This window comes from Somniosus microcephalus, chromosome 15, assembly GCF_052327205.1.
Source record: "Somniosus microcephalus isolate GS21.2 chromosome 15, FLI_Smic_1.0, whole genome shotgun sequence".
NCBI lineage: Eukaryota > Metazoa > Chordata > Chondrichthyes > Squaliformes > Somniosidae > Somniosus > Somniosus microcephalus.
In genome coordinates this window covers 8,517,249-8,541,608 of record NC_141001.1, presented here as the reverse complement: position 1 = coordinate 8,541,608, position 24,360 = coordinate 8,517,249, and the positions used below count along the sequence as shown (strand labels likewise).

General features: G+C 45.2%; 1 protein-coding gene across 1 annotated transcript; it reads left to right on the top strand.

Moving 5' to 3' along the window:
• On the top strand, positions 1-24,112 carry LOC147106534 (uncharacterized). The gene is made up of 7 exons (XM_086008468.1): positions 1-24; positions 1,268-1,297; positions 6,016-6,060; positions 7,430-7,474; positions 22,835-22,869; positions 22,957-23,097; positions 24,005-24,112. Exons 3-7 carry the CDS (start codon positions 6,027-6,029, stop codon positions 24,110-24,112), a joined length of 363 nt encoding a protein of 120 aa, XP_085864594.1. The 5' UTR covers positions 1-24; positions 1,268-1,297; positions 6,016-6,026.
• Positions 24,113-24,360: the final 248 nt, after the last annotated feature.

Below are 24,360 nucleotides of genomic sequence, written 5' to 3'. Positions count from 1 at the left end.
GTATAGTTGGAGGCACCAAAGGAAGTAAGCAATGTTTTAATTTTACTTTATTCAGATAATGCAAAGTAGTAAAGTTTTATTTATATTCAGTTGCACGGTATTAGACTTTTTCTCAGCTCAATCCTCAATTCATGTAACATGAAAAGCCCTTACACAGATCTATTTTAACATGGCCATGTTCTCATTCTGTGGGATCCATTGCTCCCAGCATGAAGAAAATATTTTCATGAGCTTTAAAAAACCAGCGGACAGATTTTCCTGGCTTTAGTGCTCAAATATTGGTGGAAAATATTGTGCAGCGTACAGGCTAAACAGGCTCCAATCCTTAAATATAATTCTTTACCTGAATAACACTGCCCCGAGACTCTGCTTTCCTGGTAGCTGCAGCTGACTGTCCCTGAGGAGGGGGCCGCAATGTAAGTTCGATGTAAATGAGTGTCAGCTGCCTCTGCACACAGATTTCCGATAATAAATTTCAGATCAGAGGCAGCCTGTCTCCATAAACATCTGGTGCTGCTGATTCCAGAGCTGCCATTTAGGTGCTATCTCTCTGGAAGGGACAAGCTCGTATTGTCAAGAAATATAGTTTTTTAGGCCTCTTCAAACAAAAATTGGTTGTTGTGTCTCATTGAATACTTTTTGCAGAATGTTGTTGCTCTTTTACATTTAGTGATGGAAGCAGTGTGTAGTCATGTGTCACCCTCTTTTATTACATCTCTTTTCTGGAGTCCACAAGTGGAGACAACCACAAGCCCCCTTGAAAGTGAATGACAGACTTCAATAACTTACCAAATGAATATGAATTGAAGTATAATTTGGGATTAATCAGGAGCAACTGATTTCTTATTACAGGAAACTTTGCGCTATCCGGAGGTGAGCTATCCGGCAATCTGGAGCCACCGGCAAAAATCAGCAGCCGTTTTTTATTCTTTTTGTTTGTTTTTTTGCTTTGTTTGAACAGTCAAGCTGTGCAAGGTCTGTAGCTATAGCAACAGCTTCAGCTACAGAGCTTTAGGGCCACACCCGAGTGTTTAGAAGCTGTTGCTAAGCAACAGTGTTTGTTGTCAAATACGGAGATAAGAATCTCCGTATCTCTCAACTTTAACTCCGGAGAGTACAGCAGTTTTGAGGCAACGGCAGCAGCTCGGTCCCGTGGGTGCCGGATAGCACAAAGTTTCCTGTAACTTGTTAACTGGTATTATCCATTGATAAAACTGCATCCTTTTGGTGCTCTCCTCACTTACACCTTTAACTGTATCCTTTCCAGCATCAGGAACAACTGCAACTTCAACAACAGGTATTGAATTTTACACAACTGTAACATGTACTAATTAATCATTCATAAAAATTGTACAAATTAGGATTCATCACCTTCAAAAGATTACTTTACAGCCTCAGCAATAATTCTAAATTGTGGAGGTCATAAGAACACCAGAAATAGAAGCAGGAGTAGGCCATACGGCCCCTCAAGCCTGCTCCGTCATTCAATAAGATCATGGCAGATCTTCGAGCTCAACTCCACTTTCCCACCAGCTCCCCATATCCCTCGATTCCCTTAGAGTCCATAAATCTATTGATTTCAGCCTTGAATGTACTCAGTGACTGAGCATCCACAGCCTCGGGGGTAGAGAATTCCAAAGATTCACAACCTGAGTGAAGAAATTTCTCACATTTCAATTCTCTAAATGGCCGACCCCTTATCCTGAGACTATGGCCCCTAGTTCTAGACTCTCCAGCCAGAGGAAACAGCCTCTCCACGTACACTGTCAAGCCTTCTGAGAATCTTATATGTTTCAATGATATCACCTCTCATTCTTCTAAACTCCAGAGAATATAGGCCCATTCTACTCAATCTCTCCTCACAGGACAACCCTCTCACCCCAGGAATCAATCTACTCAAAAATGATCAGTTTATCCCTACTCTCTGTTTTCTGTCCGTTAACCAATCCTCTATCCATGCTAATATATTACCCCCAACCCCATGAGTCCCTATCTTGCATAGCAACCTTTTATGTGCAACCTTATCGAATGCCTTTTGAAAATCTAAATATACTACATCCACTGGTTCCCCTTTATCTACCCTGTCAAGCCCTATAAGAATTTTGCATGTTTCAATGAGATCACCTCTCATTCTTGTAAATCTAGAGAATATAGGCCTAGTCTACTCAATCTCTCCTCATAGGACAATCCCCCCATCGCAGGAATCAGTCTGGTGAACCTTCATTGCACTCCCTCAATGGCAAGTATATCCTTCCTTAGGTAAGGTGACCAAAACTATACACAATACTTCAGGTGTGGTCTCACCAGGACCATATATAATTGCTGTAAGACGTCTTTACTCTTATACTCAAATCCACTTGTAATAAAGGCCAACATACCATTTGCTTTCCTAATTGCTTGCTGTACCTGCATGTTAACGTTCAGGGATTCATGTACAAGGACACCCAGGTCCCTCTGAACACCAACATTTCCCAATTTCTCAACATTTAAAAAATACTCTGCTTTTCTATTTTTCCTACCAAACTGGATAATGTCACATTTCTCCACATTATATTCCCTTAGCCATGTTCTTCCCCCATCACTTAGCTTGACTATATCTCATTGAAGCCTCTTTGCATCCTCCTCACAACTTACATTCCCACCCAACATTGTATCATTGGCAAACTTGGATATATTACATTTGGTCCCCTCATCCAAATCATTGATATAGATTGTGAATAGTTGAGGTCCAAGCACTGATCCTTGCGGTACCCCACTAGTTACAGCCTGCCAACCCGAAAATGACTTGTTTATTCCTACTTTCTGTTTTCTGTCTGTTAACCAATCCTCAAACCATGCTTGTATATTACCCCAATCCCATGAGCCCTAATTTTCCTTAATAACCTCTTGTGTGGCACCTTATCGAATGCCTTCTGAAAATCCAAACACACCACATTCACTGGTTCCCCCTTACCTATTCTGCTCATTACAACCTCAAAAACACTAACAGATTACCATCACCGAATTCCCCACCATCAACATCCTGGGGGGTCACCATTGACCAGAAACTTAACTGGACCAGCCACTGTGGCAACAACAGCAGGTCAGAGGCTAGGTATTCTGTGGCGAGTGTCTCCTGACTCCCCAAAGCCTTTCCACCATCTACAAGGCACAAGTAAGGAGTGTGATGGAATACTCTCCACTTGCCTGGATGAGTGCAGCTGCAACAACACTCAAGAAGCTCGACACCATCCAGGACAAAGCAGCCTGTTTGATTGGCACCCCATCCACCACCTTAAACATTCACTTCCTGCACCACTGGCGCACCGTGGCTGCAGTGTGTACCATCTAAAAGATGCACTGCAGCAACTCGCCAAGGTTTCTTCGGCAGCACCTCCAAAACCCACAACCTCTTCCACCTAGAAGGACAAGGGTAGCAGGCAAATGGGAACACCACCACCTGCAAGTTCCCCTCCAAGTCACACACCATCCTGACTTAGAAGTATATCGCCGATCCTTCATCGTCGCTAGATCAAAATCCTGGAACTCCCTACCTAACAGCACTGTGGGAGTACCTTCACCACACGGTCTGCAGCAGTTCAAGAAGGCGGTTCACCACCACCTTCTCAAGAGCAACTAGGGATGGGCAATAAATGCTGGCCTTGCCAGCGACACCCAGATCCCATAAACGAATTTTTTTTTAAAGATTCGTCAAATACGATTTCCCTTTCATAAATCCATGTTGACTCTGCCCAATCCTGTTATTATTTTCTAAGTGCCCTGTTACCACGTACTTAATAGTAGATTCTAGCACTTTTCTCCTACTGATGTCAGGCTAACTGGTCTCTAGTTCCCCATTTTCTCTCTTCCCTCCTTTCTTAAATAGTGGGGTTACATTTGCTATCCCAGAGAGCGGGGGATGCTCAACAATTTAGTATATTCAATTCAGAGATTGCTAGAATTTTGGATACTAAGGGAATCAAGGGATAGGGGTATAGTGCAGGAAGCTGGAGTTGAGGTAAAAGATCAGCCTTGATGTTAATGAATGGCAGAGGAGCCTCGAAGGGCTGAATGGCCTACTCCTTCTCCTATTTCTTATGTTCTTCTGTTCACCTGAGAAGAGAACTTAAAAATTCCAAGTCCTGCTCCTATCACACTATCCTCACAGCACTGGCTATCCATCCCACAGCTCTTCAACTTTAAAATTCTCACCATTACCGTTAAAATTCCTCCATGGCCATACCCCTCCCTATATCCATAACCTTCCCCATCCCCTTACTCTCCCCATGAACATCCTCATTTATACTCAACCCGCTCGTACATCTCTTTACCCCATTCATTGGAGACAGATGCTTCATCTACAACTGTGGCTCAGGTGGCAGCAATCTTGCCTCCGAGTCAGAAGGTTGTGGGTTCAGTGTCCCACTCCAGAGACGTGAACAGAAAAATCTAGGCTGACACTCCAGTGCAGTCCTGAGGGAGTGCTGCACTGTCAAAAGCGCCATCTTTTGGATGAAAGCTTGCTCTCAGGTGGATGTAAAAGATCCCAGGGCACTATGTGTTGACCAATATTTATCCCTCAATCAGCATCACCAAAAACAGATTATCTGGTCATTATCAAACTGCTGTTTATGGGAGTCGTGCAATTTGGCTGCTGCGTTCCCTACATTACAACACTGACTACACTTCAAAAGTATTTCATTGGCTGTAATGCGCTTTGGGATTGATGTGCCTCAATGAATCCGAGACTCGACGTTAACGGAGCAAAGCAAGGCTTTTATTAACTCAGAAAGTAATACACATTGGAGAAGTGTCTCTCATCCAGAGATCTGCTGTACTGCTGTGAGACACGCTGGGGCTTGCTTAAGTAGGGGCCAGGTATGGGCGGAGCCCTACACACAATACAATACAGGTAAGGAAATGAAACTGAAACTAAACTAAACACAGGGAATACAGTGCCTGATGAATGGCATATTTCATCACAGGGATGTCATGACATTGTGAAAGGTGCTATATAAATGCAAGTTTATCATTCTTTTCTTTAGGAGCCACTCTCTGGAACTCACTCAATGAACATCTCGGCTCAGCTCTTTTAACAAGCTTTCAGTCAATGCTCCTCAGCTCCCTTCTCTTGGTTCTTCATCCATTTTTCCTCACGTCTGTCTTGACACTATATGAATACAAATTGCTGTGTTTCAGTGAAAACATGGTCAGGTGCTAACAGACTGCCCCCAAATCCCATCACACACTGCTAACAAAAAGGCATTTCAGAGAACGAGACGTTGCCTGATTTGTAGACACTTCAGCAGAATTAGTTCCCATAATGGGTCGTACCCCAGCTGCTGGACTTTCTTTTGTTTTTCTGGACTGGCCACAATTTGTTTTGAGCATTTCCTGTTCTTATTTTGAACCTCGTGCATCTGTTCTCCATTTTTTGCCCCATCTTGCCTTTTTTCTTGTGGTTTTTTCAATGCTTTACACTTTGTTAGCTATTTCCACATTCTTTTCATCTCATCTCCTTTCATTGCTTCACTCAGATGATCTCACACCAGGTTCCTCCTGGCTTTTAAGCTGTTTATATATCATTCAAACCTTTAACTTCCTGTGATTGAGGAATACCTTATGTGCTTATCTGAAGCCTTCAGCAGTATGCTACTAAATACATTATTCCATGCTGACTTGCTGCCTCAAGTGGAATTCAAACAAAAAAATTGCTCCATTCGGTCTGTTTTCCTCATTCTTAGGGATTGTAACCAGGAGCAGGGTGTTAATCACGGTGCAAATGGACATCCACTGTACTTCCTATTCCCCAGTGCATTGCTTCCAATAACACATTCTTTACAATACCTGTTTTCAAACTTTAATTGCTCCTCTCACTGTATTCTTTGCAGCATCAACATTAAACGGGATTGAATTCATTGCTTCTGCTGCTTATTTCCACCTGTTTGTTCAATTCATATCCAGTATTTCCCATTGAAAGATGGTGGAATTGCTCAGTATCCTCCTCACCTAAACCTTCAAATCTTTACTTTACAGCATCATCAACAATGGCACCGACAACAACCTTGACTTCAACAGCAGGTATCTAATTACCAATATAAATTGAATCATTTTGTATTGATCTCACAACAAAGTGATGATAAAAGATGAGCAGGAAGTTTTAGTACATGATATTTGGATGTTTCCGTGGGAAATTTGACAATACCATCAGTATTCCCAAGAGTTATACTACCACGTGGCAGGAAATGAACCATTTAATTCCAACAAAATGTGTCAATCACTGGCTTGAAGATTGGTATTTTGAAATGAAAGATGTCACGATTTAAGTCTGGAAGTTACTAAATTGGCACAAGATTTTATAATAATTCAGATAACATTCTTCCATGTGTTATTTTAGTACAGTGTATTTTAATTAGCTGACAGAGGAATGTCAAACGTGTGTTAATCATTGATCCAAGAATAATGACAAAATTGTTTTTCGACTTTAAAACTCATCCCATTGGGCCACTGTCTCCACATCCCTGTATTTTCCTCTATTCACATGTCCATTAACATTTCTGCTAAATGATGCAATGGTCTCCTCCTCAATCATTCCCTGTGATGAAGTATTGTATGTTCTGAAAACGTACCAAGAAAATGTTTACAAACCTCCTGCTCACTCTCCTCATACCGCCCTGTTCCACTCCAGCTGTGGTGTTTCCACATCCTGCAAAATGCAGTCTACGAGCGTTTTTTCCAATATAGGTGATGTGTCTGTGGTGGGGTGTCTGGGGAGGGGGAGAGGAGAAACATTGGATCAAGGGTGGGGAGAGAAACATCAGATTACAGTGGGAGGAACATGGGATCACGGGAGGGGGAGAAACATGGGATCACGGGAGGGGGAGAAACATGGGATCACGGGAGGGGGAGAAACATGGGATCACGGGAGGGGGAGAAACATGGGATCACGGGAGGGGGAGAAACATGGGACCACGGGAGGGGGAGAAACATGGGATCACAGGTGGGGAGAAACATGGGATCACAGGTGGGGAGAAACATGGAATCGCGGGAGGGGGAGAAACATGGTATCGCGGGAGGGGGAGAAGCATGGGATCATGGGAGGGAGAGAAACATGGGATCACGGGAGGGGAAGAAACATGGGTGTCAGCAACACAGGTTTGCCGTGGGAGAAATATCGGTTCACGGTGGTGAGAAACATGGGACCACGGGGAGGGGGTCAGGAGATCGCAGCGAGGGTGCCTGAATGCAGGTTAGCTTGTGGGGCCGGGGGAAGCACCCCTGCTCCTCCTGGCCAACAAGCAGTGCTGGAAAAGCTCTCTCTGGAAGTCACTCTCTGGACATCTCTGTCTCTCCACACGCTCAGCTCCTTTAAGGTTTTCTTTAAAATTTCTGGGCCGATGGCATTTCACCGTATCCTCCTCACCTAAACCTTCAAATCTTTACTTTGCAGCATCATCAACAATGACAACGACAACAACCGTGACTTCAGCAGCAGGTACCTTCCCTTTTGTTCTTTCCTCCCCTTCCCCCCTCTCCCTGCCCCTACACTTGCTTAAAAACCTGTTACATCTCCAACTTTTTCCAGTTCTGACGAAGGGTCATCGACCTGAAACGTTAACTGTTTCTCTCTCTACAGATGCTGCCTGACCTGCTGATTATTTCCAGCATTTTCTGTTTTTATTTCTTTACAAATCCACGTTGGCTGTCTCTAATCAGCTCAAATTTCTCTAAGTGCTCAGTCACTCTGTCCTTAATTAGATTCCAATAATTTCCCTGCAACAGATGTTAGACTAACGAGTCAATAATTTTCTGGTTTCCTCTCACCTTTCTCAAATAATGGAACTACATTTGCAATTTTCCAATCTAAAAGAGGCAATTCCTGAATCGAAAGAGCTTTGGAAAATTGTAGCTAAAGTATCTGCAATTTCCTCACTGTTTTCCTTTAAAACTTTGGGATGGAAACCATCAGTTCCTGGGGACTTGTCTGTATATAGTGACATTATTTTTTCTAATACTGTTTTCTCGCTTACATCAACTTTAGTGAATTCTAGTCCTTGACTCATTATTAATTTCCATGGAATATCAGGTATATTATCCTCTTCCTCCACTGTGTAGACTGGCACAACGTAATTATTCAACAAGTCTGCCATTTCCTTTTTCTTCTCATATAATTGTAAAAACTTTGCGTGTTAATCTTGAGGTCCCTCTCAAGTTTCTTTTCATATGCCTTTTTGCAGCTCATACTATCATTTTGTCAACCTTTGCTTTCACATAAGAACATATGAAATAGGAGCAGGAGTAGGCCATTCGGCCCCTCGAGCCTGCTCCGCCATTCAATAAGATCATGGCTGATCTGATCTAGGCCTCAATTCCACTTCCCCGCCCACTCCCCGTAACCCTTGACTCCCTTATTGTTCAAAAATTCTGTCTGTCTCAGCCTTGAATATATTCAGTGACTCCGCCTCCACAGCTCTCTGGGGTAGAGAATGCCAAAGATTCACGACCCTCAAAAGAAATTCCTCCTCATCTCCGTCTTGAATGGGTGACCCCTTATTCTGAAACTATGCCCCATGGTTCTACATTCCCCCACGAGAGGAAACATCCTCTGAGCGTCTAATCTGTCAAGCCCCCTCAGAATCTTTTATGTTTCAATAAGATCACCTTTCATTCTTCTAAACTCCAATGAGTATAGGCCCAACCTGCTCAACCGTTCATCATACGTCAACCCCTTCATCCCAGGAATCAACCTCATGAACCTTCTCTGAACTGCCTCCAATGCAAGTATATCCTTCCTTAAATAAAGAGACCAAAACTGTATGTAGTGCTCGAGGTGTGGTCTCACCAACACCCTGTACAGTTGTAGCAAGACTTCCCTACTTTTATACACAATCCCCCTTTACAATAAAGGCCAACATTCCATTTGCCTTCCTAATTATTTGCTGTACCTGCATGCTAACTTTGTGTTTCCATGTACGAGGACCCCCAGAGACCTCAGCGTTCTGTAGTCTCTCCATTTAAGTAATATTTTGCTTTTCTATTCTTCCTACCAAAGTGGATCACCTCACATTTTCCCACATTATACTCCACTGCCAAATTTTTGCCCACTCATTTAACCTATCTATATCCCTTTGCAGACTCTGGGCTGGATTTTAACTCCGGTGCGGGATGGTGTCCTGTTATCCGCATTTCGTGTTATCCACCCAAATCTAAATTGATGTGGGAAATTGATGTGGGAAATTGATGCGGGAGATTGATGCAATTTTAACTTAATTGTCCAATTGATTTCCAACGTGTGGGAACCCTTGGCAAATGGGTTTTTCCTGACTGAAAGTCGCCTACGATGGCATCATCATTGCTGTTGCATTTAAGGTCTACAGCAAGCCTTGCTTCTTCTGCAGACTGCCAAGCTTTTTGCCTGTGGAGTGTGAGAGACCTGCAGGAAAGATGACTAGCAGGAGACCCAGATCAGCTCCTCATTTTGACAAGGTGGCCCTGCAGGCATTAGTAGATGGGGCTACAGCCAACAGGGAGGTGCTCTTCCCTTCTACAGGGAGGAAGAGGCCTCCCAAGCAGACCAAGGCAGTGTGGATGCAGGTGGCTGAGGAGGTCAACTCCTTGGGAGTCACCCGCAGAACCTGGATTCAGTGCCGCAAGAGATTTCATGACCTTCTCCGCACTGGAAAAGTGAGTATGACTTTCCCATCACCCTCAATCTGATCCCCATTGCCTTTCCTCACCAGCACTCAGCGTCAGCAATCTCTTCCTCCACATCCCACTTGACACTGACATCCATGCACCCTTACCCATTCCCTCTCTCTCTATGGTCACATTCACATAACTATTCAACTATGCAGCCCTCACACTCCCTATCACTGTGATGCTAGGCAAACAACTGACAACACACAGGGAGGGCCCTTGGTCTTGCCACCTCACTCCATCTTTGTCTCCTTCTAAGTATCGATGCTATGGAATCTCTCCACTCACTCCTTCATTCTCACTCAACCTCCACTTGTCTCCCTCATTGCAGGAAAAGAGAGCTCACAATAAGAGAGCAAGCGAGGACAGGAGGAGGGACAGCCTCATTAGCCTACCTGACCCCCTGGGAGGAGGCGGTCCTGGAAATCGTGGGAGTAGAGAAGGATGCACAAGTGGGGGACGGACAGACGGGTGCAACACAGCAAGCTGGTGACAGAAAAGTTTCCCATCTCTCTCATTGGCATTGCATGAGTCACTGATAATGATTTTGAAGCTCTAACAGATGGACTTATGAGCATCTGCAATATGCAATGTGCATGTAACCTTGGCATCACATCTCTGACTCTTTCTTTTACTCCCCCACAGGACCATTGCAAGCATCCATCCCCACTAGCCAGGAAGAACAGGCTGAGCAGCCAGACTCCTCAGAGGAAGCGTCACCAGAATTCAGAGCACCCAGCACCAGCGCAGACACTCACACCTCGGTGGGACCTTCGGGACATAGAGTAGTGTTGTCACCTGATGTATCACAGCTCACAAGTGAGCATCAGCAGATTGTGGAGACAGGGACAGCAGTGGAGAGTCCTAGTTGGAGGGCGCAGGACTCTGCCAGCTCGGCTCAGCTACATGTCGACACTCTGCCTCTGGGTCCATCCATAAGCTCTGCGGTGCTGGAACTCCAGGAACAGATGCAGCAGTCTCTGGCAGGTTTTGTCTCCAGGGTCGCTGCGAGTGTGGAGCGAATGGAGGAGTCCATAGTGACCATGAGCAGAGCCTTTGTGGAGTCATTGGCGCATGAACGCATCACGACGGAAAGGATGGCAACCTCCCTCGAACGGATGGCAACAGTAGACGAGAGGATGGCTTCGGCCATGGAGGAGATAAGTCGCCAGAGTGCTGAAAACAGGGTGACTGTTCATAATAGAATAACATCTCTGGAGGAGCGATGGTCATCTATTGAACTGAGAAACCAGACCTTCATGGAAGTCCTTCGGAGTAGGACTGCCATTACAGATACGGGTCCCCATGGCCCCCCTGATGTGCAAGGTGCTCTCCAGCCACTTGCAGGCGCTGAGGGGGACCTGACCCATGAGAGGGAAGTTGGTGACAGACATCAAGGAAGTGGGGGCTCCTCTCCAAGCGCTCACACTTCCATAACCACTGCAGAGCCCTCGGTCAGAGCCCCACCGGAGTCCACACCCAAGTGAGATAGGCGTCTCAACCCCTGCACAGCCACAGGAGCAGCAGGCTGTTGACGAGCCCTCACAATCTCGCAACCCCAGAGGACGCCCGCCAAAGGTGTCAAGACAGGAGCAGCAGCAAAGTGAGCAAGGGGCTTCCATATCTGCTGAAGCCACAGGGAAGGCACCACATAGGAGCACACGTAAGAGGAAGATAAAGCACAAGTAGTCACAAGGGTAGTCACTTGTGTGAAATGTGTTTATTGTAAAAATGCCATCAATTGGTTCTTGTACATAAAAATTCTGATGGCAACTGTTGCAGTTGTGGCGTGTGTCATTTTGCGAATGGGACTTTCACACTGAGGCTTTGGATTACTTGCAACTGTCACTATGCTGGTCAAATAGCTAGGAATCAGCAGTGTCTTGGCCATTGTCGATGCTCAGGCAAGAAGCTGCGAGGCAAAAGTGCTTGATCGGCTAGGCTAGGCAAATCTGGCCAGGATGAGTGCGTTCCTTGCATCCCGGGCAGCAATGTTCTCGCGTAATGCTGCCACTGGTTGATGGGCCTCTGCAGGATGTGTGTTTTCGCACTTCTCCTCCTCCTCATCTGAGGAGGGTATGTGAGGAGCCACTTGGTCCTCAGGAATCTGCAAGCCACGACGCTGTGCCATGTTGTGAAGTGCACAGCAAACCACGACAATTCTGGAGACCCTGGCTGCTGAGTACTGCAGGGTTCCACCGGATCTATCCAGGCATCTGAAGCGCATCTTCAGCAAACCGATGGTTTGCTCGATTATGGCTCTGGTGGACATGTGGCTGGAGTTGTAGCTCTCCTCAGCTTCATTGGATGGGCTCCTCAACAGCGTCATTAGCCACGTCCTCAGGGGATAGCCCTTGTCTCCAAGTAGCCATCCGTTAAGTTGGTCTGGTGGACTGAATAGCGGAGGCACACTAGACTGGCGCAGTATGAAGGAGTCATGGCAACTGCCAAGGCACTTGGCACAAATATGCAAAATTTCCTTCTTGTGGTCACACACCAGCTGAACGTTAAGGGAGTGGAAGCCCTTGCAGTTGGCAAAAATACCTGGATTGTGATGGGGTGCCTTAAGGGCCACGTGTGCAGTCAACGACGCCCTGCACCTTTGGAAAGCCTGCCAGATTAGCTAATCCAACCGCTCGTGCCGTGACTCTTGCTCGATCCTTGGTGAAATGGATGTGATTGTGCGCGATGGCAAAGAGGGCCTCGGTTACTTGCATTATGCAAGTGTGTGCGGCCGCCTGGGAGATGCCGCTGATGTCTGCTGCTGATCCCTAGAATGAGCCTGAGGCAAAAAAGTTGAGTGCGGTGGTGACTTTGACGGCCACTGGTAAGGCTTGTCCACCTAGTCCTCTGGGCAGCAGGTCTTGCTGTAGTATTGTGCAGATGTCACTCACTACCTCTCGCGAAAGTCGGAGCCGCCTTTGGCACTGCTGCTCAGACATGTTGAGGTAGCTGACCCTGCGTCTGTAGACCCTGTTTGGGGGGTATCTCCTGCGCCGACGGGCTTCCAAGCGCTGGCCCCTTCTGGCCTGTGCAGCTTCAGGTGGGTGAGCTGCTGCCTGGCGCTCCTGTTGCTGCTGCTGTTGTTGGTGCTGCTGCTGTTCCTGGTTCTGCTGGTGCCACGGCTGGTGCTCGAGCTCCTCTAATGCCCAGAAGGGAAGGAAATAAATGGCTCGCATGCTTCTGGTATATGCCTCAGTTGAGGAAGCGCTCAGTGAGGGTGGCGAGAGGAGTTTCCCCAGGAGGTCACACTGGAGATGGGTGTCAGGCTCCAAACTTCCACAGCTGTGGTTATGCCTTCTAAAAGTTCCCCCAGACCTGAGACAACAAAGTCCTGCTACCTGCAAATGATGGCTGATCAAATCGCCTCTTTAATGGTTGACCTGCAGCTGATAGTCAGCAATCCAGTAGTGCTCCCGCAAGGTTTCACCATCGTATTTCCCACCAGGCGTGTTTCACGTGGGAAAAGGGTTAAATTCGCAAGGGCCTTTCAAAATAGGATTATAGAGGCTATTTAGTGCTCGTTAAGGGCCTTAACGACCTATCCCACCTGTTGGAGGCGGGATGGAGTCGGGACCATTAGACACGACTGAGTTAAAGTTGCTCGGAGTCGGAAACCAGGCGAGGCAGGATTTTAACCCTCCCACACGCCTCCACGGCCCACAGAAAATCCAGCCCTCTGTGTCCTACTCACAACTTGCTTTCCCACCTGTCTTTGTATCATCAGAAACTTGGCTACAGTACACTCTGTCCCTTCATCCAAGTTATTAATATAGATTGTAAATAATTGAGGCCCCAGCACTGATCCCTGAGGCACACTACTAGTTACAGTTTTGCAACCTGAAAATGACACATTTATCCCGACTCTGTTTTCTGTTAGTTAGCCAATCCTCTATCTATCTATGCTAATATATTACCAACACCACGAGCTCTTATCTTGTGCAGTAACCTTTTATATGGCACCTTATCGAATGCCTTTTGGAAATCCAAATACACTACATCTACTGGTTCCCCTTGATCCACCCTGCTCGTTACATCCTCAAAGAACTCTAATAAATTTGTCAAACATGATTTCCCTTTCATAAAACCATGTTGACTCTGCTTGATTGTATTATGATTTTCTAAATGTCCTGCTACTACTTCCTTAATAATGGATTCCAGAATTTTCCCAATGACAGATGTTAGGCTAACTGGCCTAATGTTTCCTGATTTCTGTCTCCCTACTTTCTTGAATATAGGCGTTACATTTGCGGTTTTCCAATCCGCTGGGACCTTTCCAGAGTGCAGGGAATTTTGAAACCAATGAATCCACTTTCTCTGCAACCACTACTTTTAAGACCTTAGGATGCAGGCCATCAGGTCCAGGGGACTAGTCAGCCTTTCATCCCATTAGTTTGCCTCCTACTTTTTCTCTAGTGATAGTGATTGTTTTAAGTTCCTCCCTCCCTTTTGCCCCTTGATTTTCCACTATTATTGAGATGCTTTTAGTGTCTTCTACCATGAAGACAGATACAAAATATTTGTTCAAAGTCTCTGTCATTTCCTTGTTTCCCATTATTAATTCCCCAGTCTCATCCGCTTAGGGATCAACATTTACTTTAGCTACTATCTTCCTTTTAATATACTTGTAGAAGCTCTTACTTTCTGTTTTTATATTTCTTGCTAGTTTACTCTACATCTATTTTCTCCCTCTATTATTTTTTTAGTCATCCTTTGCAAGTTTCTAAAAATTTCCTAATCTTCTGGCCTACCACTAATCTTTGCAACATTGTATGCCTTTTCTTTCAATTTGATACCCTCCTTAACTTTTTTTTGGACAAGATGGCTGCTGGGCTGGCAGCCCCTGTCTGAGCTGTTGTACTCTTCAACTATATCCGTGGTTGTTGTGTCTCCTTGTGTTCTTATTATACTATATATATTACAGACACTTTTAGTTCATTTTAGTTAGTGCTTTTACTAAGCTGTATTCTTGCTTTTGTTACAGTGCTGCCGCATGGTGCGGAGTGATACAAGATGTCCGACGCTGCACTGTGCACTGCTCGTGCACAGTGTGCCACATAGCAATATACCTACACCATACCAAAGTAGTTCCATACCAAAGTAGTTCCATTTAACGATGTGATCCTATAACAATGTAACATCCCTCTTTCTCAAAAAAACTAAAACATGAAATTTAACAATTTAAATTAACAAATATTATATCTAAACTATTATTATCAACTACAAAGAATCGTGAGTTTTTTTTATTCGCGATATCGCTCAGGTGGTTGGATAAGGGGCTGCTCTTTCAAAACTGAGATGAGGAGGAACTACTTCACTCAGAGGGTGGTAGATCCATGGAATATGCTGCCCCAAAAAGCTGTAGAAGCTACATCATTACATAAATTTAAAACAGAAATAGACAGTTTCCTAGAAGTAAAGGGAATAAAGGGTTATGGGGAGCGGGCAGGAATTTGGACATGAGTCTAGGTTCGGATCGGTCATGGCCCTGTGGGTAGCGGAGCGGGCCCAGGGGCCGTGTAGCCTGATCCTGCTCCTATTTCATGTGTCTAATTCTGTTAGATTCAGGAGATGGTTCTGTGATAGTAGATTGGCGGTTAGGATCAGATCAGCCATGAGGGGCCGATTGGCCTACTCCTGCTCCTATTTCTTATGTTCTTATGTTGTCCCTCCATCTTGTGGATTTGGTGGTGACCATTCCTCTCTGCGGTGTTTTGGTGTGTTCCGCTCTCATTGTTGTTGTTGCTGTCGCCTTTGGAGTTGGAGTGTGCATGCTCGTGGTTGTTTGATTTGTAGCGCTTGTTTCTGGTGTTGTACTGCTTGTGGTAGCTGGTGTTGTCAATGTTGCTGATGTTGTCTGCTGCTTATCCAGTTCAGGTGAAGGTCTGATGTGGAGTCTGTTCCGTCTGTATTGGTTACCAGGTTCAGTCTCTACGAAGTAGGATCTTGGAGTATCAGCTTTTCCAATGAACTTGGCTGGATTCCAGGTTTTCAACACTGGGTCTTGCACATGCACTGATTGTCCATTCAGCAATTCTGGTAGCGTCTTTGCATGTTTATCGTAATGTTTGCTTCCTACGATTTGTGCTTCTGCCAGCTTTTGTCTGAAGTCCTCCTGGTCCTGGGGAGGATGTATTTTTGCTGGTACAGGTAGACTATCCTTTATCCGCACTTCCGAAAACCGAAAACCTCTAAAAACCAAAAGTTTTTTCGTGGGGCTAAGTCGTGCGTACGACATGACGCAAGTGGCGCCAAACATGACAGGAGTGGTCTGGGAGCTCTGCCTTTCCCTGTGAGCAGGGCAGAGGGTCACAGAGTTCCCTCCTGGGTAGGAGATTGCAGGCCGAGCCGGGCAGTGTGAAGGAGGTACCGGGAGAGTGAACCCAAAAATACAGCGGCCCGTCCGATAGCTGCAGCGGCCCGTCCGATAGTCTTTTCTTCCCCCCCCCCCCCCGACCTGATTTGCGGGCCAGCTTAGTGTAGGAGTCAGCCGATATCCGGCTTTCCCACAACTGGCGGCGGCAGTCGAGCCCCAGACCCCCGCTAAGTCAAGGAATTCAGATACGGAGCAGGGGGAGCCGGAAACCTCGATCTAACGGCAGAAATCAGCAGCCGTTTTGTTAGGTTTTTTTTCTTCCCCTAGCGTTTTTTTACTTCCCCTAGCATATTTTTAAACAGTCAGGCTGTGGAAAGAGTCTCTGTAGCTTAGCAACAGCTTCAGAGACGCTTCTAAGGCAGGGCCCGAGTGTTTACAAGCTGTTGCTAAGCAACAGTGTTTGTTGTCAGATACGGAGATGAAAACCTTCTGAAATCCGAAAAATTCCGAAAACCGAAACACAGCTGGTCCCAAGGTTTTCAGATAAAGGATAGTCTACCTGTAGTGTAGTCTTAAACTTCCTCCCATTCATCAATTCCGCAGGTGATTTCATGTCTGCTTTCAGTGGTGTTGATCGGAGTGATAGGGGGGCAAGGTCTTGGTCTTCCCCCATCTCACTACTTTTGATGAGAGTTCTCTTGACAGTCTGGATCTGTCTTTCGATGAACCCGTGTCCCCTTGGGAAATGTGGGGATGAGGTTACTATTTTGAACCCATACTTTTCTGCCAGAGCTCTGAATTCACTCGATGTGAACTGGGTCCCATTGTCACAGATTACCTTTTCCAGGATTCCTTGTTCAGCAAACAAGCTCTTTGCAATCCTGGTGGTAGTTGTGGCTCTCAAGTCTTTCATCCTTCTCACAAAAGGAAACTTGGAATAGTAATCTGCCACTATGAGATACCATTCTTGATTGCACATGAAGAAATCTGCCCCAACAGTGTGCCATGGTCTTGACGGTATTTCACTAGGTATCATCTCCTCTTTCTGTTGTGCATTTCTGTATTTCTGGCATATACCACATGCAGAGACCATCTGTTCGATATTTTTGTACATGCCTATCCAGTATACAGCTGATCTGGCTCTCAGCTTGCATTTCTCCATTCCCATGTGGCCTTCATGTATTAGATGGAGAAGTTGTGTCTGCATCGTCTTTGACACGATGATCCTCGATCCAGCAAGGAGAATACCGTCTTCTACTGCAATATCGTCTTTAATCGTCCAGTATTGACGAATTGTCGCCTGTACCTGCTGGATTCTCGCCAGCCACCCCTGTATTACTTGTTGTGTGAGTAGTTGCAACTCCTTATCTTTGCTAGTCTCATCTCTGATTTGACTGAGCTTTGTAGGGGTAACATTCACTAGGTGGTGGATTTTTACTGTTAGGCCCTCCACCTCGTGTTTCTCATATGGTGACAATCGCGACAACGCATCTGCTAGCACCATTTCCTTTCCTGGCTTCTATTTAAGCGTGAAGTCATAGCTTTGGATCCTTAGAAGTAGTCTTTGCAGTCTTGCAGGCACTTTGCACAGATTCTTCTTATAGATCTGTTCTAGTGGACGATGGTCACTCTCTATTGTAAATCGCCTGCCATATAGGTATGTATGTATGGAATTTCTCGCATCCGTACACTACTGCTAATAGTTCTCTTTCTATGTTGGCGTATCTCGTCTCGACTGACGTCAAAGCCTTTGATGCAAAAGCTATCGGCTTTCCTCCCTGCACCAGAGCTGCCCCTAGTCCTCTGGTAGAAGCGTCTACTTGCAGAGTGACTGGTTTTCTTCTGTCATAATATGACAGACTTGTTTCTTTGCACAACAGTTCTTTAAGTTGTTTGAAATTCCTTTTGTGTGATTCAGACCACTGGTATTCGGCGTCTTCTTTCAATAGCTCTCTGAGATTTGTTGTATGTTCCGACAAGTGTGGGATGAAAGAACTCATGTATTGGACCAAGCCGAGGTAACTCCTCAGCTCTTTCTTGTCTTTGGGTGGTTTCATTTCAGCAATCGCCGCAATCTTCTCTGGATTTGGCTTGACTCCCTCTGGTGTATAAATCATACCGAAGAATTGGCATTCCTTGACTTTAACTATGCACTTATCTGCATTTAACTTGATGCCAGCCTTCCTGGCACTCTCCATGGCCTCATGTAGGTGCATGTCATGGTCTCTTTCATCTGCTCCATAGATCTGAATATCATCAGCTATTCCTATAGCTCCTTCACAGCCTTTGTATGTCTCGTCTATTTTCTGTTGAAAGATATCTTGACTGATCTTTAGCCCGAATGGTAGCCGCAGGAATTTGTAACGCCCAAATGGTGTGTTGAATGTTGTCAGTGTTGTTGATTCCTCATCCAACTTCACGTTCCAATATCCATTTCTGGCATCTAGTTTTGAGAAAACCTTGGCTCCTGCCAGTGATGGCGTAATCTCCTCTAGCGTTGGGGTGAGATAGTGGTCCCTCTTTATCGCCTGGTTTAGATCTTTGGGGTCCAAACATTTTCTGAGACGCCCGTTTGGCTTTTCTCGTACCACAATTGAGTTTACCCAGTCTGTGGGTTCAGTGACCTTTACGATCACTCCCTTTTCTTCCATCTCCTTTAGCTCTCTTTCAAGCTTTGTCTTCAGCTCGATGGGTACTTTTCATGGAGCATGGATAACGGGCTTTACCTCTGGGTCGATGGTGATGTGGTATTGGAAATCTCCGAAACATCCCACTGTATCATCGAAACATTCCGGATATATGTCTATCAAGTCTTTTTTACTCTTGATTTGTGGGCGGTTCTCCAGTGGGGTGTTGCTGTCTATCTTCAGTGACGCTTCCGTCAGCTCGTGATGCACTGAGATCTCAACTTCTCACAGCTGTTTAATCCCAGGATCGCTGGCCCCTCAGTGTTGGTGACATAGAACATGCAGTTGATGTTCTTTCTTTTATGTGTCCCTTTGATAAAGGTTATTCCGAGTTGTTTAATCTCACTCCCCCCGTATGCTATCAGCGTGACATTACTTGCCTTTAAACAACCGCTTTTTGGGTAGCCATCTTCTCTCAGGTTTTCGGGAAAGATCTGCTGGTACAGTCTCAATGGGAGAATGTTGCTCTGAGCCCATGTCCAACTTCAACTTTAAGTTGATGGTTGTGGGCCGACGTTTAACCTTTTTTTTGATTTGGATGATGGTGTGCAATTCTCTCCTCGGAGTATTTTCTGCTCTGGACATCTCGTGAAGCTGTATCTTTATGGTTTTGATGTTTAGTGCATTGTCATGATCATCATCATCATCCTGCTCATCCATGGCATGGATATTGTGTTTCTTTCTCTGGTTCTGCTGTCCGCCTTTGTTTTTGATGTATGTTCCTTCTTTCTTCGTTCTACACCTCTTTTCCCAGTGGTTTAGTTTGCCACATGCATTGCAGCTTGTTCCATATGCTGGACATTTCCTCTTGTCTGTGTAATCGTGCAGTCTTCCACAATTTCTGCACGTTTCCCCCGTTGTCATGTGCATGTCTTTGTGTGTTGTACTTTTCTCTCACTGCATCCACTCTGTTGTCCGTCTCAGAAGCCGTCCGCATGTCAGCCGTTTGAGAAATCAGCGTTTTCATTTGCTGCTTCATGGCTTCATGAGCTCTCACAGTATTTATAGCCTCTGTTATTCCGAGCTTTTCTTTTCCTATCAGGGCTTTTTGTACCTCTACATGCGCTGACCCCCATATTAGCTGGTCCACAAGCCTTTCCTCCATTTCCTTAAATTTACACTTGCTGGCTTCATTTCTCAGCCTTGTCAGGAAATTGTCAGCTGTTTCACCGGGTTCCTGTCTTAGACTCTGGAATTTGTATCTGTGTATACGGTGATTGGATTTAGGCTCTAGATGGTTGCTGAATTATCAAAAATTGTCACTGGGTTTTCCTTTTCCTCTTCAGTCAAACTCCAGCTATTATACAAATCTAGGCCTTTTTCTCCTGTCCACAACAGAATGTAATTAACCTTTTCCTCGTTGGTATTACCTTTCAGGCAGCTTTTGAATGTAAGCTCACATTTCTGTTTGAACTTACGGAATGCTTCTACTATATTGTCGGCTTCCCAGTTCATGAGGGGTTGCATTTGCACAGTCATTTTAGTTTCCCGTACGGTTCACTTCCAATCACTGCAGTCACCGGCACTCACAATCAGCTCATAAAATCACTTTTCGTCTTATTCGTAGTTCGTATAGCAGAATTTGTACTCACTTATACCGCTGCCACCATGTTGTGTCTCCTTGTGTTCTTATACTATATATATTACAGACACTTTTAGTTCATTTTAGTTAGTGCTTTTACTAAGCTGTATTCTTGCTTTTGTTACAGTGCTGCCACATGGTGCGGAGTGATACAAGATGTCTGACGCTGCACTGTGCACTGCCCGTGCACAGTGTGCCACATAGCAATATACCTACACCATACCAAAGTAGTTCCATACCAAAGTAGTTCCATTTAACGACGTGATACTATAACAATGTAACAGTGGTCATCCATTGCCATCCTTTGCCCTTTCTTCCCCCAATCTCCTTTCTTCAATTGCTTAAGATACCCTGCCTCTGATAGTGAAGGCATTTCAGCACAAACTACAAGTTTAAAGCTACCCCTGCAGAGTCCACTGTCCATCCCCCGGCGTCTTTTGTTCTCACTGAGCTCGTTCAACTGCTGGAGCTCTGCTGAAACTTGACCACTATCACTGGATTCCTCACAAACAGGACTACACGGTTTGACTCAGCGGCTGTGGCGCTGCTCTGCTTTTCAGTCACTTCAAGTCTTAAGCTGCGGAATTCTTTTGTCAAATTAGTTTCCGATCTCCTGGACATCTCTGGACATCTAGTCTACGTTTCTGCTTTGAACTACATTGGATTACACTACGTTTCTGCACTGGATCACACTGTAAGACTTAACTGCTGTGACTCTATCTCTGAAAAGGTAAAAATATTTTTACCTTTAAACTTCCAGCTGTGTGTCTACTGAACTGGTTCTACTGGTTTTTCAGCTCTGCTGGCTTGTAGGTGGCAGCTCCACTTGCTGTCCGGTGACTCATTCTATCGGTTTTCAGCTTTGCTGGTCACCGGTTTATGGTGTTGGGGTAACATATTAGCACGGATAGAGGATTGGTTAACGGACAGAAAACAGAGTGTAGGGATAAACAGGTCATTTTCAAGTTAGCAGGTTGTAACTAGTGCCGCAAGGATCAGTGTTTGAGACTCAGCTATTTACAATCTATATTTATGATTTAGATGAAGGGGCCAAGTGTCATGTAGCCAAGTTTGCTGATGATACAAAGCTAGGTGAGAAAGTAAGTTGTGAGGATGATGCAAAGAGCCTGCAAAGGGATATAGACAGGTTAAGTGAGTGGGCAATAAGGTGGCAGATGGAATATAATCTGGGATGAGAGGGCGGTCCTATGAGGAGAGATTGAGTAGATTGGGCCTATACTCTCTGGAGTTTAGAAGAATGAGAGGTGATCTCATTGAAACAAGTAAGATTTCTTTATCAACACCAGTCAACACACAGCAAATAAGCCTGCTAAGTCAGGGGAAGCAAATCTTACATTCCATAATTTGAAAGCCCCACAGAGAATCTTCTGAATTCAGCTCAGCTGGACAGCCTTCAACCCAACTGGAGAGGGGGATCACTTGTCAGGGTGCACTGAGTGTTGAACCTTCAGTGAATAAGCTTCAGTTTTTGCATGGTCATTGGCATCATTCTTTATCTAAGAAGAAAGGTAAATTGTCAGTACAGGAAATTTTCCTTCCCTCAAAGACTGCCACAGGAACTCACTTTATACGATCTCTGCAGTTTGGAATCGGTCACAATATATGACCAGCTTTGTACAGGTGGCCATAACCTATGCTTCCTCCCCACGGTTTCTTCCAGCTCGGTACAGAAGCAGGTGCTGGTTGGTCCTGGAATGTGTACATCAGTGCCAGAGAAAGGGGGAAATATTTCCAGAGTTTCTAGAGGCCAATGATCTGCTATTTATTCCCTCACTCCTCAGATGAAGGGGAGGATGAAGATAAGAAAAGGATATATAGGAGGGTTAACCTCTCTCAGAAAGATCCTCAGAAATATGCAGAAGGCCTCAGACAATCAGACAATGCCTCTTGTATATCTTTTAATGAATACAAACACACACATTTCCCTTGAGCTGGAAATTAAATCTGCCAAACTCAGATGGGAACCAGTAAAAAAGTTCTTCAACTTGGCCAACCTAGCTACAAAGGTTTTGTAGAATTTCAACTGCATTCTTCACAGGCTGCAGTTAAGGTCACAGTAGAAAGTTTCATCCAGATAGCAGTGGTGAGCTGTAAATGGTTCCCAGGGTACTGAAGGTTACCGTTCACCTGCTCCCAGCAGACTCATCAGTGGTTTTCAGATACAATATATATTTGGAAAATTCCTAATGGAAGCAAATACTCCAGACCCACTTGAAAACAACCAGTAAATTGGTTACATGAGGGAAATGACTTTATGCCCAAGGTATCCATTTGCAGATGGATTTATACTATGCACACTGGGTAAAGTTCTTCCAGAGGTAATCTGTGCAAATAGATCTAACAACTACTCATATCCAAGTAACAGCCAATGTGGACAACGTAGGCCAAGCATCAGAACAACAACGTAAAAAAAATTCTGCAGCATTTTGCATTTTCCTGGGCTTTCCACAGATTTTCAAAAGCTTTGACATGTTACCAGCTGATATATTTAGCAAAATACCTTAAATCATGAGTAAAATTTCAAACCCTGGCATAAATTGTTTTTTTTTACAGAATTGAGTTGTACAATGAATGGAGCTATTATTCAGGTAAATAAAATTTATTGTAAATAATATTGATTTATCTGAATATCCTATACAGACCATAAAAGATGCAATCTTTCCCCATCTCTGCAGATTGGAGATGATCTCAAACTGAAGGAAGGCAACTGTGTGATAGCAGTATTAAGTTGCCATTACAAAAACAATCAGACAATTCTCTTCAATCAAAGTATTGTACACACATGTCCTGATGAGCCCCCACCGGGTCACAATTGCGTGAGTATTTTATGAGGTCTATATCCTCATTTTAATGGTTCCTTTTTCTTCTATTTTCCAAAAAATATTTAAACCTGGTAGCACAGTTATAATTCCCACACAATCTATCTTCACTATAGTTTATAACAAAGCCGTAAATTAAGAGATACAGGGGGTGAAATTGCCCTCGTTCGCTAACGGGGCACAAATGGCTTTTCGCAACTCCCCCCACCCGAGGCAATAACCACGTCTCCCTCGAAATTCTGCAGGTTAGCGGTGCCGCTACCGGGTATCGCCCCGATCTTCTGCACTCAGAGACCATGATGTCATCTCCGGGCGCAGCACCCCAGTAGCGCCTTGGGAGAAAGATTCGCACTCGCACCCCGCAACAACGCCAGGCGATGTTATCGGCTGCTGCAGGGGTTGCGAACAGTGAGGCCGGCCGCTCGCGGGGCGCAACTTAAAGGCGGGTTGGGCAACCTGCCCAAAAAAAAGCCGATTATTTATTTCTTTTTGGACAACGTTCGTGCCGTGATCACTCAGCCCGGCACTCTATTTGAGTGCCGGGCTGATGGCGCAGCACTCCCGCTCCCCGGTGGCCCAGAAATCTACAATGAAACCTGCAGAGCTCGCAGCGTGGGGCCCTTCCCTTTAATACAGGGAAGAGCCCCTGCAACGCGGCAGCACCACACATGTCGCTGCTGAGCCCCGGATCGGGACATTCCCCGCCTCTTGCATCCACTTCCCTCTTGGAGCAAAAAGAGGGAATTTAACACATGGCACTAACTTTCCAAATATTTTACACTTAACGACCCAAACAGCCCTCATGGGGAATTTCTGGTTTCATCAGTACATGTGAAAACTGGCCTTCCCTGAATTCCAACAACTGCCATTTTAGTTGAGCAGTCACTTTTTTATTTGTTTTCAGGCTGTGGGCCGCATCCTGGGAAGGCCGCATTTCATACCCATCCCTACTTGCCCGGAGGTGGTGTTGGAGGGCCCATCCCTTGAAACGCTGCAGCCCTTGCAGTGCTGATGCTTGCACAATGGGTTTAGGTAGGGAATTCCAGGATTTCACCCAGCGACAATGAAGGAACAGCAATATAGATAGAGTCATACAGCACAGAAAGAGGCCCTTCGGCCCATCGTGTCCACACCGGCCATCAAGCCCTGTCTATTCTAATCCCATTTTCCAGCACTTGGTCTGTAGCCTTGTATGTTAAGGCATTTCAAGTGCTCATCCAAATGCTTCTTGAATGTTGTGAGTGTTCCTGCCTCTACCAC

Coding starts and splice junctions, on each gene's coding strand:
- LOC147106534 (XM_086008468.1), top strand. CDS start 6,027: ATGGCACCGACAACAACCTTGACTTCAACAGCAG. Junction 7,475..22,834: donor AACCGTGACTTCAGCAGCAG/GTACCTTCCCTT, acceptor TTTTTTTTACAG/AATTGAGTTGTACAATGAAT. Junction 22,870..22,956: donor TGAATGGAGCTATTATTCAG/GTAAATAAAATT, acceptor CCATCTCTGCAG/ATTGGAGATGATCTCAAACT.